Source organism: Schistocerca serialis, chromosome 8 (assembly GCF_023864345.2).
Source record: "Schistocerca serialis cubense isolate TAMUIC-IGC-003099 chromosome 8, iqSchSeri2.2, whole genome shotgun sequence".
Classification (NCBI taxonomy): Eukaryota; Metazoa; Arthropoda; class Insecta; order Orthoptera; family Acrididae; genus Schistocerca; species Schistocerca serialis.
In genome coordinates, this window is record NC_064645.1 from 31,510,229 (window position 1) to 31,523,995 (window position 13,767).

Sequence of the window (13,767 nt, forward strand, 5' to 3'; positions counted from 1 at the left end):
TCCGTCAGATGGTGACCGGATGTCCTGCCTTTCAGATGGTCCCTCTTCATTGACACCGACTGACCCAGCGCTGCCGACGAAGGAGTCAGGGACACCAGTGTCCCGGCAGCCACGTCGAAATACATCAGAGGACGTTTCTCGGATGGATGACCACTGCGACCGGGCGGAACCAGTCGAAGACCTACAGGAATTGCCACCCCCAAATGATGACCACTCACCTACAGGATGCACACCACGGAACGACAACAAAGGAGGGCAGCCCGTTGGCGGGCACCCCTCTGAGCACGAATAGTGGACTACAGCCCTTGGAGTTATCAATGACATGACACGAGCATGACAACGACAACGGACCAAGCATATAAGGTGGGCACAGTGAACATTAACACCGCACGTTCGCTTGCAAAGATGCAACTTCTCCGGGACATGATTTACGCCACAGACGTTGATATTCTGCTGATGCAGGAAACCTGCAATGCTGCTTTTCCCTACGTGCATGGATACAACACTTACCTAGCGCCGACTCCAGATGGAGGATGTGGCACAGCGATACTAGTCCGGGAAGGGATTCCGATGTGTGACCTCGATTACCTTCCTTCGGCTCGAGGTTCGGCTATGACCGTGAACGGTATTCGTATCGTCAACATCTATGCACCCTCCGGATCTGACAATCGACAGGCGCGTGCACGATTCTACTCGGAGGAGATTGCCCCCCTATTCCATGGGAGGTATGACCACATCTTGGTAGGGAGGGATTTTAACTGTGTACTCACACCGAAGGATCAAACTCCTAATTTCAGCTCCTGCCACGCATTGAACACGATCTGCCGGGACATGGCCCTTATGGACACGTGGGAAAAGATCCATGAGGAGCGAGAGGGCTACACGCATTTTACTAGCCACTCGGCGAGCAGGCTGGATCGGATTTATCTTTCTGACGGATTAAAAGATCACGTATTGGCTGCTGAACGTTGGCCCACAGCTTTTACGGATCACCTTGCATATTTATGCACGTTAACCCTCCCACGGCAGCGGGTCTGGCGGAGTCGTAGTTCCTGGAAACTTAATTCATCCTTATTGGTGGATCTCGAATGTCGCCAGTGGATCGAAGAAACATGGCAGACTTGCACTCGCCGTCTGCCGCTGCACCGTACGGTTCTTTCGTGGTGGCTGCAGTGTGCAAAACCGGCGATACGAAGAGCTCTCATAACGCATGGCAAGGAAAAAGCGAAATGGCTCCGAGATACACTTGATTATTACTACATGGTGCTCCGCGACCTGTCCTCCAGGGCACCATCGCCCGAGCGTCAAGCGGAAGTCCCTCGCATTCAGGCCTGCATTTTATCGATCACGAGACGTCGACTGGAGGGACTTTCGATCCGTGCTCGGTGCTTGGACAACGTCGATGGAGAACGTATTGGCATGCATCATGTGTCCAAGGGACATGCGCGTAATCGCCGATCCCTAATCACAGTGCTCCATGATGACGATGGTCGGCCCTTGACGTCACAACAGGACATTGCTGCTGAGTTTCTGGAGCATTACCGCCTCCTTTTCACTGGGACGCCGACGGACAATCGGACAGGAGAAGAAATTTTGCGACAGATGCAAACGGAGGTGGATGGTCCGGATGCAGAGGCGGTATTGGAACCCCTAACGGAAGACGACATCCGGGGCGCACTCGCGAAGGGTGCGCTGCATAAATCCTCTGGGCCAGATGGGTTGACACTCGAATTTTATCGCGCATTTCCGGATTTAATGATGTCCCAGTTGGTATTGATGTATAATGAGTTATTGAGCCCTGACACGGACGTTCCGTCGCAGTTCATGGCGGGACTGCTCATACCAATACCGAAATCGACAGCGAGTGTCAGCGCCCATCAATTTAGACCTCTCACGATGCTCAATACTGACTATAAGATCTTTGCGCGAATGTTGGCGGCAAGGCTCAAGACTGTAATATCCAAGACAATACCACCAGACCAGGCTTGTCTAGGGGTTCGGAGCAACATACATTCTATCCTCGGCGAATACCGTGACGTAATTTCCCTGACGGAAGCTTGTCGCATGCGAGCGGCGTTCGTATAGGTGGATTTTGATCGTGCCTTTGACAGGATCAACCATGATCTCCTTGTCTCGACCATGCGACGCATGGCGATACCACAGGATTTTATTGCCGTCCTCATGCGCCTCCTTCGCGGCGCTTCTTCGACGGTGAGAGTCAATGGCAGGGAGGTAGGAACGATTCCTGTTCGCAGCTCAGTTAGGCAAGGATGTCCCTTGTCGATGATACTGTTTACAATAGCGCTCGAACTATTGATGCAGACTCTTAGACGGACTCTAACAGGCGTCCGACTCCGTGCGAGCTCCTTCACGTGTCGTGCATATGCCGATGACTTGATGATACTCGTCCGCTCGGAGAACGACGTAAGTAAGGTGGTTACCCTCCTTACTACGTACGGAGTAGCTGTGGGAAAAAGGGTCAACATGAATAAAACCAAGATCATGCACATCGGTCGAGGGCTGGACGCTCTGCACAGTCCGTTTTCGACGGTGGACATATTGCGATGCTTAGGTGTATTGTTCACCCGATCGCTACGACAATCAGCGGCGGCGAGCTATCGACGTCTCCTCCAGAACGTCCGACTGCACATACGCAACAATTCACTCCGAACGCACGACCTGCTCCAAAGGGTGGACTACACTAATGTTCACCTGGCCTCGAGAATGCCGCACCTGGCACAGGTACTGCCAATGCCACATGGTATTGCTGACAGATTAATGGCGGCCTTTGGATACTATGTCAGCCAAGGAATGTTGTTTAAGATCAAATACGAGACTTTAACTCTCCCACACCATTCTGGTGGACTTAACCTCACGGATGTGCGGAACAAGGCTCTAGCTCTATACCTGCGAGCGACGCTACGCACTTGGAACCAACGGCAACACGTCATCACGTCGGCCATCCTGGATGTGCTTCTTCCCACGTCCTTTGAACCACCGGTGGTGGTAAGCGCAATCTCGCCCTCTTTTTTTCTCACGTCGCGCGATTTTTTGTTGATTTTAGTTATGTTCAGGTACAGATACCTTCTACAAGAATCCCCACTACCCGTGAGATATATCGATACTTGCGGCGTCATCATGGCAGCAATGTTGTCGAACTTAAATACCCAACACGAAACTGGCGACAGTCTGGCGAGCTGTCCATACACCTCTCCTCACCACAGCAGCGCGATCGTCATGGTATACACTAATCAACCGCAAGACAGTCAACCGCCAACGATTGTACGACATTCGCATGGTAGATTCCCCGCTCTGCCTTATATGTGGCATGAAGGACACCGACGAACATTCTCTGCATTGCGGTGGGGCAAAGGATGTCTGGCGGCTGACGCAACGCATCATGGCCCTCCTCCGACGCACCGGCGAATCAGCGGTCACGACGGACGCTTTATATTTCCCTGACGCTGTCTTTTTCCCCTCACATAAATGGATTGGAGGACACGCATCGCACTACGTGCTCTCGCGGACCTTGATATCGGGCATGGGCTATTGGCATTATCTACTAGAACAACACGAAATCATCCGACGCCACCCTAAATATAAAACGCATTTTGCGAACTTTCTAGGCAGCATGTTTCATAACCCCCCGAAGCGGTGGGGAGTCCCAGGTTTACGTTGTTGCGAGGGATAGGATGTACACCCAGTGAAGTGACCAGGATGTCACTTCAGCCCTATATTTCTTTCCCTTCTTTTTTATATATGATTCTTCTTTTGGGACATTAAAATTAAATGAATAAATAAAATATTATTGTTACTAAAAAAAAAGTGGTTAGAGCGACAGAATGTCAACCCTAATGGCCCGGGTTCGATTCTCGGCTTGCTTGGAGATTTTCTCCGCTCAGGGACTGGGTGTTATGTTGTCCTAATCATCATCATTTCATCCCCATCGACGCGCAAGGGGCGTCAAATCTAAAGACTTGCACTCGGCGAACGGTCAACCCGACGGGAAGCCCTAGTCAGACGACGAAACGAAAAATGTAGAAAAGTGGACGTGGCACTCGATATTGGTTCAAGCGAGATGGTTTGTACGTCATTTGCAGCGCGAATTCAACTCTGGAAACTGGAGACAATATTTCTAGCATACTACAGAGCTAAGTGGTGACCAAAAAAAAATTCGACATTTTTTACGTATTTTACGTATACGCGCCTGAGTAGCAGCACGCAGTTCGTTGTCTGGGACTGTGAGTGTGCATCAGGCACGAGGGTATTGTCACAGGAGCGCCCCAGGGAAGCGGTCTGTACATACGTGAACACCTGTCGGAGAGGGTAGGCAGCAGCCTGCAGCTGTTCGCTTACGACGCCACAGTGTACAGGGGAGTGCTGTCGTCGAGTGGCTGTAGCAGGAGCATACGTGATGATTTAGACAGAGTTTCTGTTTGATTTGCTGAGTGGCGGCAGCTTGCTCTAAATGCAAAAAAATTTAAGTTAATGTAGATGTGTAGGGAAAACATCGTGTAAGTTCCGATAAAATATTTGTGGTGTGCTTCTTGACAGAATCACGTCGAGTAAATATGTAGGCGTAGCGCTGCAAAGGAACACGAAGTGCAACGAGCGTGGAAGGTCTGTCGAAGAGAAGGCGAAAGGTCGAATTCAGTGTATTGGGAGACTTTTAGAAAATGGCGACATATTCTTGAGTACTGCTCCAGCGTTTGGAGCAGGGAGACGTCGAAGGAACTGTGAGGCGTGGCGCTAGATTTGTCACCGGCAGGTTCAGTCGACACCGCGGTACTCCGTGAACTCGAATGAGACTCGCTGGAGGGAAGGCGATGCCCTCTCCGCGGAACGCTGCTCAGGGAGTTTAGGGGAGCGGCGTCTGGCGCAGAGTGTAGAGCGGTGCTGGTGCCACCAGCGCACACGTCGCCGAAACATTCCGGATGGTGATTTATCGATGAAACAGTCGAATTTCGGTTACATTGTTGTCTTTTTTTAAATTTTCAACGCCAGTTTAACGTGACCTGAGTGTTAAAACCGTTCACAATAACCAGTTTCTGGAATAACCGATTTCTGCTTTTTTATTCCTATTATTCCCTTGATAAACGTAGAAGTAGAAGAAAGATTGAAATATTTCGATTCCCTCGGTTTCAAGGTACACAGAGTCAAAACATTAAATGAAACAGTCCGTTCGGCGTTCGCTGCTTTTCTCTAAAAGCGGTAAATTGCTGACAAGGGAACCTCCCCATCGCACCCCCCTCAGATTTAGTTATAAGTTGGCACAGTGGATAGGCCTTCATAAACTGAACACAGATCAATTGAGAAAACAGGAAGAAGTTGTGTGGAACTGTGAAAAAATAAACAAAATATACAAACCGAGTAGTCCATGGGCTACATAAGCAACATAGCGGACTATTTAGGAATAGGAGCGCCGTGGTCCTGTGGTAGCGTGAGCAGCTGCAGTAGGAGAGGTCCTTGGTTCAAGTCTTCCCTCAACTGAAAAGTTTACTTTCTTTATTTTTGCATAGTTATTATCTGTCCGTTCGTTCATTGACATCTCTGTTCACTGTAATAAGTTTAGTGTCTGTGTTTTGCGACCGCACCGTAAAACCATGCGATTAGTAGACGAAAGGACGTGCCTCTCCGATGGGAACCGAAAACATTTGATCGCAAGGTCATAGGTCAACCGATTCCTCCACAGGAAAACACGTCTGATATATTCTATACGACACTGGTGACGGCATGTGCGTCACATGACAGGAATAAGTTGTCGACCCACCTAACTTGTACACTTGGCGAATGGGTAAAAAGATTCTTCTACCTTGCCCGATCTAGGTTTTCTTGTGGATGTGATAATCACTCCCAAAAAAGTGATGAAAACATAAGAGTTTGTCACATAAACTGAAAATAAAAAAGTAAACTTTTAATTCGATGGAAGATTTGAACCAAGGACCTTTCGTTCCGCAGCTGCTCACGTTACCACGAGACCACGACGCTCTTGCCTTTCTCTTGTCCTTAATGTTGCCTATCTTGCCATGAACTACTTAGTTTGTATATTTTGCTTATTTTTTCACAGTTCCACACAACTTCTTCCTGTTTTCTCAATTGATCTGTGTTCAGTTTTTCAAGGCCTGTCCACTGTGCCAACTTATAACTAAATCTGAGGGGGGTGCGATGGGGAGGTTCCCTTGTGAGCGCTACAAAAAATCTCCAGTATTCTCCTACTATTTGAGCATTGAAATAGTCAATGCTGAAATGTGAAAACTGATGTTGACGAGCTATATTTTTGATGTTAATTCGCTCATTTTCAAAAGTTACAAGCAGATAAAAGCACAAATGTAGACACAAGCAATAGATCAGCTAATTTCCATTTTTATTGTGAATTGTGAATGAATTCTAAAATTTTTTTCTCCTTATGTGATGTCGCAAGTTTGTTGTGGCTCACCCCGTTCTTAATTTCTTAAAGCAAATGAGGCCTCTTACTTGATTGAAACCGCACATCGTAAAGTATTACCACACTAGGGATGCTGCCATTCTTTAATACAACTAATGTCCGACACGAACAGCGAGAAATTACCGTACATACCAGGTGGCGTCGAGTCTCGCACACTGCATGTACATGCGTAACATTCCACAGACCGCGCCACACCGTAAAAATGGAAATGCCGTGTGGCTAGCGCCTCCAGTCGGGTAAATCGTTCGCCTGGTGCAGGTCATTCGAGTTGACGCCACTTCGGCGACTTGCGCGGCGATGGGGATGAAATGATAAGGACAACACAACTCCCAGTCCCTGAGCGGAGAAAATCTCCGACCCAGTCGTGAATCGAACCCGTGCCGTTAGGTATGACCTCCGTCGCGTTGACCACTCCGCTACCAGAGGCGGATGCCACATGGTAACATGTACATCATTGTCTCAGGAAATCTGAATCAATTGTTCCGTCGTGTGTTTCTTGCTCGTTCCTGTCGCTATTGTTATTAAAAAATGGTTCAAATGGCTCCAAGCACTATGCGACTCAACTTCTGAGGTCATCAGTCGCCTAGAACTTAGAACCAACGGAACCTAACTAACCTAAGGACATCGCACACATCCATGCCCGAGGCAGGATTCGAACCTGCGACCGCAGCGGTAGCCCGGTTCCAGACTGTAGCGCCTAGAACCGCACGGCCACTCCGGCCGGCTATTGTTATTAAAATACCACTGATTGCTTTTCCCATTTTCTATAATAACACAGTATACGGTCTATCAAAAAGAATCATCCGATTTGGCATTCCCATATTTCTGAAACTAATAAACAAATACAGTGAATTTTGTTTTTTGATGCACGGGAAACTCAACAAGTTTTCTGTCATACATTTTCGTAGTTTTTCAATATGGCCACGTTGAGATGCACGGCGTATGTCAATGCGGTACTCAAGTTGTTCCCACACTGCAGCGAGCGTGTGTTGAGTTACAGCTTCCACAGCTGCTGTTAACGCGGTGTCACAGTTCATTCAGTGTTGCTAACGGAGGACCAAAAACAAAACCTTTTATAAACCCCCACAGACACTAACCACATATAGTCTGGTCCAGTGACGTTGGAAGCCAATAACATCAGGCTGAATCACTCGGTCCAGTGCGACCGGTCCGTCGTTCAGTAATCCTTTGATTTAAAAATTCCCGCACTTCCAGTGGCCAGTGTGGCGGTGTCCCATCCTGTATGTAAATGAAGTTTCAGTCTCAGCAGTAATATTTGGCTGACGGAACTGAGATTAGTGAAAGCTTACACGTTATGCCATTCTTGCCCCAAACCGTGGTTAATTATGTGCAAACAACAAAATTCTACAAGAACAATTCTTTCTCTCGTCAGACAAGTTACGCATATTATTATTGTTGTTATTATTGGCAGTGGCTGCTGTTGTATGAAATTGTTCAAATCGCTATTGTTTTACAGCACATGCTATTTCAAGCTTGAATGTAAAAATGCATGAACAAGCAAAATGTGTACCCACGAGCCGCCACTGGTTTTAACAGAAAACCTGTACATTGATGTTCAAGTGACATGCAGCCTATGTCCGAGAGAATTTTTGCTAGAGCATTGTGTAGAAATTTGAAGTACAGTGTGTATCAAAAACAATCATCCAGTTTGGCACATCCATATTTCTGAAACTAATAAACGAATTCAGTGAATTTTATTTTTCGATGAACGGGAAACTCAAAAAGTTTTCTTTTTTCATACTTTTTCATAGGTGTACAATATGGCCCCCTTGAAATGCACGGCATATGTGTATGAGGTATTGAAATTGTTCCCGTTCGGCAGCGACCATGTCTCCAGTTACAGCTTCCACAGTTCTTGTTATGCGATGTCTCTGTTCATTCACTGTCACTGGTAACGGAGGCTCATAAACAGAGTCATTTATAAACCCCCTAAAGAAATAATGGCATACAGTCAGGTCCGGTGAACTTGGAGGCCAGTATCGTAATGCTGAATCACACGGTGCAGTGTGACCGGTCCACCGTTCAGTAATCCTTTGATTTAAAAATTCCCGCACTTCCAGAGGCCAGTGTGGCGGTGTCCCATACTGTTTGTAAATGAAGTTTTTCGACTCAGTCTCCAGCAGTGGGAAAAAAAGTTCTCAAGCATATCGATGTATGTAACAGTGTTCTCGGCGTTTTCCCGTGGAACAGCACAAAACACATTAACTTTTGGAGAGTCCAGCTCATTTTCTACAACTTCATGTGATTGTTCCGTACCCCATATTCTCACATTATGATGGTTCACCTTTCCATTTAAATGGAATGTTGCCTCGTCACTAAGCATGGAAGAAAACAGTCATCCTCCATCTTGCCAAGAACGAAATTACAGAACTCCACGCGTTGTTGTTTGTCACCTGCACGAAGAGCTTGGAGTAGCTGAATTTTGTATGGTTTCGTGTGTAAGTCGAAGCAACAAACGGCAGACGGACATCGGGGGCATGTTGAGCTGTCGAGCTGCACGGCGAACGGATTTCTGTGAAACTGTGGTGGGTGCGTTCGACGTGTGTGTCACACACTCGGGGACGGCCCGGCGATTTGTCTTTACACAAACAACCTGTTTCTCCGAATCGTTCATGCCATCGCCTAATGCTCTGTGATCCACACCATACCTAGCACGAAAGTCACGCTGAACAGTTATTACTGACTCGCACTGCGCAAAACGTAGAACACAAGACGCTTTCTGTTGTCCCGACACAATTTTTACCTGAACTGAAGTGCGCGCTACCTAGCGGCAACCTATGAAACTCGAGAGTTTGCTCTTTCCAACTGAACGTTGTCCACGCACATATCTCAAATAACATGATAGTTTCGATTTTTTTTAAAAGCGGATACTTCTTTTCGATACAAACTGCCTGTTGTCCTCTGTCTCGGGTTCCTCGGCCAACGTTGGTCTGATGATTTCAGTGACATTTCGCCAGCACGAGCGGCTGGCATTGTCAAACATTCACCACTTATTGCTGGTGGTGAACTGGAGCCGAGCTCGCGGCCGCAGATTATATGTACCTGTTGCATGTAAGGTTCGCCAGTTATGAAAACACCGTTTTTTCCAAGTTCCCAAACATGTTTCAGCACCTCTGTGCCATCATCAGTGCGTTTCTGTTTTATTTAATCTGTAATGCGAAAGTTTTTAGTAAATGATTAGAAAATTATGGGGATATATGGTTCAAACAACAATTCGTTTCTTTTTGTTAGTACCTTCACAATCGGTTTGTATGGTTTTTCAGGACCACTTGTGCATTATTTGTTACAGGTAGCTTGTCATCTGGAACCAGACGATGTTGGGAGTTAACCTATAATTTTATACTCTAAACGTAATTTACTTTGCCGTGATATTTCGCGCCTATATTCATTTTTACTTACGTTTTTCTTTGGCAAGCCCTTTTTTTCTCAGCATCATGGTGACGTGTTATGAAGTACACGTAAACATAACTCGTATTTTCACAAAATAAGGTCGTAAGAGCACTTCGCACTTCACCAAAATACACTTACATGCACCTGGCGCGCCAACGTCCAAGGGCTTCTCCGCGGTCATTTCCGGTGCGGTTCTCTTGCTACCTACGACGGTCGTTCGCTGCAACACGGGAAACCAGGACCCGTTTACGTTAATGCTTTCTTCTTTCTGGTTGAAGCTATTCCCATGTTTTTGTATTTCTATAGCTTCTTTGGGAAAGTAGGCGTGACAGCGCTCCTCTACAGCCAGAACTTCCGTGTCGGCGGATTTTACAACGTGGTCGGCGCCACTCAGTGCGTGCTCTGCCACGGCCGATTTCTCCACCTGCCGCAACCTGCAACGTCGCTTGTGCTCTTTGATCCTGGTGTCGAATGATCGTTCAGTCATTCCGACATAAACTTTTCCTCATGTGCACGGTATGCGGTATATTCCCGATATTGCAAGTGGATCCCTTTTCTCCTTTGGCGATCTAAATTACTCTCTGATCTTCTTTGTCGGTTTGAAAACAGGCTTTACGCCGTGTTTGCGGAATACTCGGCCGATTCTGTTCGTCTTTCTGGGAATGTAGGGTAGAAAGGCCGTACCCGACATTTCATTTTCTGTTTTGTCACTTAGCCGTGTGTTTGGCTCTGTCACACTTGTAATATAACATAATTTTTGATACACGCTGTATTTCAGAGCTATGGAAATTTTACGAACAAAAATTACTCCTTTTTTAAAAAATATGTATCTAAAAACCAAAAATTTCAACACTGTTGCTACGACTAAATGATATTCCAGTTTCTTATCTGGTAGTTGCTAAAAATAAAGAAACCTTGTCATAACCGAGAGCAAAGAAATAGCGGAAAATAGCGGTTATTGAGAACTATAATACCGGTACCGGTTGTAACCGGTCTGTTTTTCCCATCGCTGCTAATAGTTGAGATGAAAGGGTAAGAAAGTGAGGTGGCCGGCGGGCAGCCTGCGCGGCATCCGCTTTCCCCTGACCCAGTTTGGAGGAGGTGGGAGACTGATTGTCGGTGTGTGGGCCAGGTGACGGACACGAACGACAACCCGCCCGTCTTCCCCGAGGCGGCCTACTCGTTCGACATGCCGGAGAACGCGGCGCGGGGCGCGCGCGTCGGCGAGGTGTGCGCCAGAGACCTCGACCAGGGCGTCAACGGCCACATCAGCTACAGCGTCGTCTCCGACTGGGCCAACGACGTCTTCTCGCTGCACCCGCAGACCGGCGTCTTCACGCTGACCGCCAGGCTCGACTACGAGGAGGTGAGTGCGAGCCGCCGGCCGCCGGCCGCCGCTGCGCGCCTATCCCGCAACCTGTCCCCACTTCCCCAACACTGCACCCGACCTCGCTGGAAAAACCCAGTCCTGTAAGCCCTCCCTTCCTCGTCGGTCGCAGCTCGTGCTCTTTTCACCTTCACCAGTCACATTCCGTCCTGGGGGGGGAGGGGAGGGGAGGGGGCTGCGCTAGGAGATGTTAAGTAAAAACCAAAATTTAACGCCTGGAGTGCAGATCGGCGATTGGTGTCTCGTTCCTCGTGCAACAGTGGTTGTCCCCAATTACCCGAACGACTCCTCATCAAACACCTACTCAACTGCTCCTCTTTCCCTACGTGGGATATACCGAGCGAGGTGGCGCAGTGGTTAGCACACTGGACTCGCATTCGGGAGGACGACGGTTCAATCCCGCGTCCGGCCATCCTGATTTAGGTTTTCCGTGATTTCCCTAAATCGCTCCAGGCAAATGCCGGGATGGTTCCTCTGAAAGGGCACGGCCGACTTCCTTCCCTGTCCTTCCCTAATCCGATGAGACCGATGACCTCGCTGTTTGGTCTCTTTCCCAAAAACCAACCAACCAACCAACCTACGTGGGATACTTCCCGCAAGCGAAGACGAACTCTGTGAGGTGGATTTGTGGACAAGCAGCACACTTCTTGTTTGCTGATGGCGAGAAAAGTATCCTAGGTTTTTGGCAGTTCCTTAATGAATGCCATTGTGCAGTTCTCCGCAATCGAGAATACAGGCAATTTTTCTCCAGTTTCCCCTGCAGTGTCTTCCTTGACCCACCGACGAGCTGGGGTGTTCCTGTAATGAAGAGTTGATCCCTGCCCCTTCCACACTTAGAACCGATATATTCACTTGCAATCGGAATGTCCTTCTCGGAAACACTTTACGCCGATACTCTCAATTAGTGTGACGTCGCACTGCGCCCTCCTCCACGTGTGGCGCCGCTTCCCTGATATTCTCGGCAGTATTCATGACAAAAATAAATAAATGAATAACAGTAAATACAAAAGAACGAAAAGGAAAATAAATAAATAACCGATGTTCGTTGTACCTTTACTCCACGTTCCCTACGCTTTCCTTGGTTCCTGGAAGGTGGGCCACGCCTCGGGTCGCGATCCCTGCCCACTTTGCTCCCACCCCTCCGTTTGGGTGCCGGGAAAGTTCCTTTCAAAGAATAACAGTTGTTTGCGTTCGCGCTTCGTGTAAAAAAAAAATTAAAAAAATTGGCTAGCGTTGCTTCCTTCCCGGTTGGGGATTTTCTCTGCCCGGGAACTGGGTGCTTGTGTTGGACTCATCATTTGATCATCATTCGTGACGGCGGCTAGATTGGACTGTGTGAAGACTGGATAATTGTACGGGCTCTGATAACAGCGCAGTTGAGCGCCCCACAAACCAAACAGCGTCCTCCTTCCTCTCTCTTGATATTCTTCCCTCCCCCCCCCCCTCCCTCGTCCTCTCTCCACCTCCTTCGTTATGTGTCAGAATCCATGTAACTTGACTGTACAACGAAAAACCACTCAAAACTTGCGAATTTTACTTTTTTTTCTTTTTAACTCGATGACTAGTTTCGGGCCGAGAGCACTTTTCAGGTCACCGTAACATGGTCAAAAATAGTATTTCCGAAGATGTGAAAACCGTGTCAAAAATGTTCAACGAACAGTTAAATGCATGAAGATAACGTATTACTGTAGCCTGGTCGGACATCTCTGAAACGCTGGCGCGTATGCAGCAGTTGTTGCATACCACATTGTAATCTGTATGTACGTTTCTGACACGGTTTCCACGTCTCCAGAAATAAAATTTTTGACTATGATACGATCATTTGAAAATAGGTCTCGGGCCGAAACTGGACAACAAATCAATAAAAAAAGTAAAATTCGCATATTTGGACTGGCTTTTTGTTGTACTAATTAACAGGAGCCGCTGACCCACAGGTGCTCCAGCATGCTGCAAGTTCGCATGTGACTTGGATACGCACGTGTTTCGCTCTTCAGTGTGTGCTGCACACGTACTGTGCAACTGTCGGTGTGGGGATTTCTCAAAACACGTTCTCTCGCAAACGACTCGCAATAGAATTCTGCAACAAACATCGCCGACGTTCTAATTCATCCTGAATTTAAATTGTTAATGTCAATAAGCATTGTTCCGTCTAAAAAAGTGTATGTTTCCGAAAAATACCCTTTCTAAACATTGTTAAAAATCTGTTGATTGCCTAACAGTTTTTGGAAATTTATGGTAAGTTCCTGTGGGACCAAACTGCTAATGTCATCGGTCCCTAGGCTTGCACACTACTTAAACTAATTTAAACTAACGTGCGCTAAGTACAACGTACGCACCCACGCGTTTTGGCTAACAATAGGAGCCCGTCAATACCAATCCAGTCTGTCAAAATCGCATATCTATAGCAGTTCCCATTCCGCAATACTGGCGGAGCGGGCTTTAGGTGATTCACCCGGTACACTTCACGTAAATGTAGCGTATTTTTTCGTTCGCATTTTCGTTTTCACGCAATTCAGTGTTCAAG

At 47.5% G+C, this 13,767-nt stretch overlaps 1 protein-coding gene across 1 annotated transcript in view; it reads left to right on the top strand.

Annotated features, from left to right (window-relative positions):
* LOC126416539 (cadherin-related tumor suppressor-like) overlaps positions 1–13,767 on the top strand; it is a 191,816-nt gene that overhangs the window by 49,997 nt on the left and 128,052 nt on the right. The window contains exon 3 of the mRNA XM_050084284.1: positions 10,989–11,222. Coding sequence (XP_049940241.1) covers positions 10,989–11,222 — 234 coding nt within the window. The remainder of the gene's footprint in view (positions 1–10,988; positions 11,223–13,767) is intronic.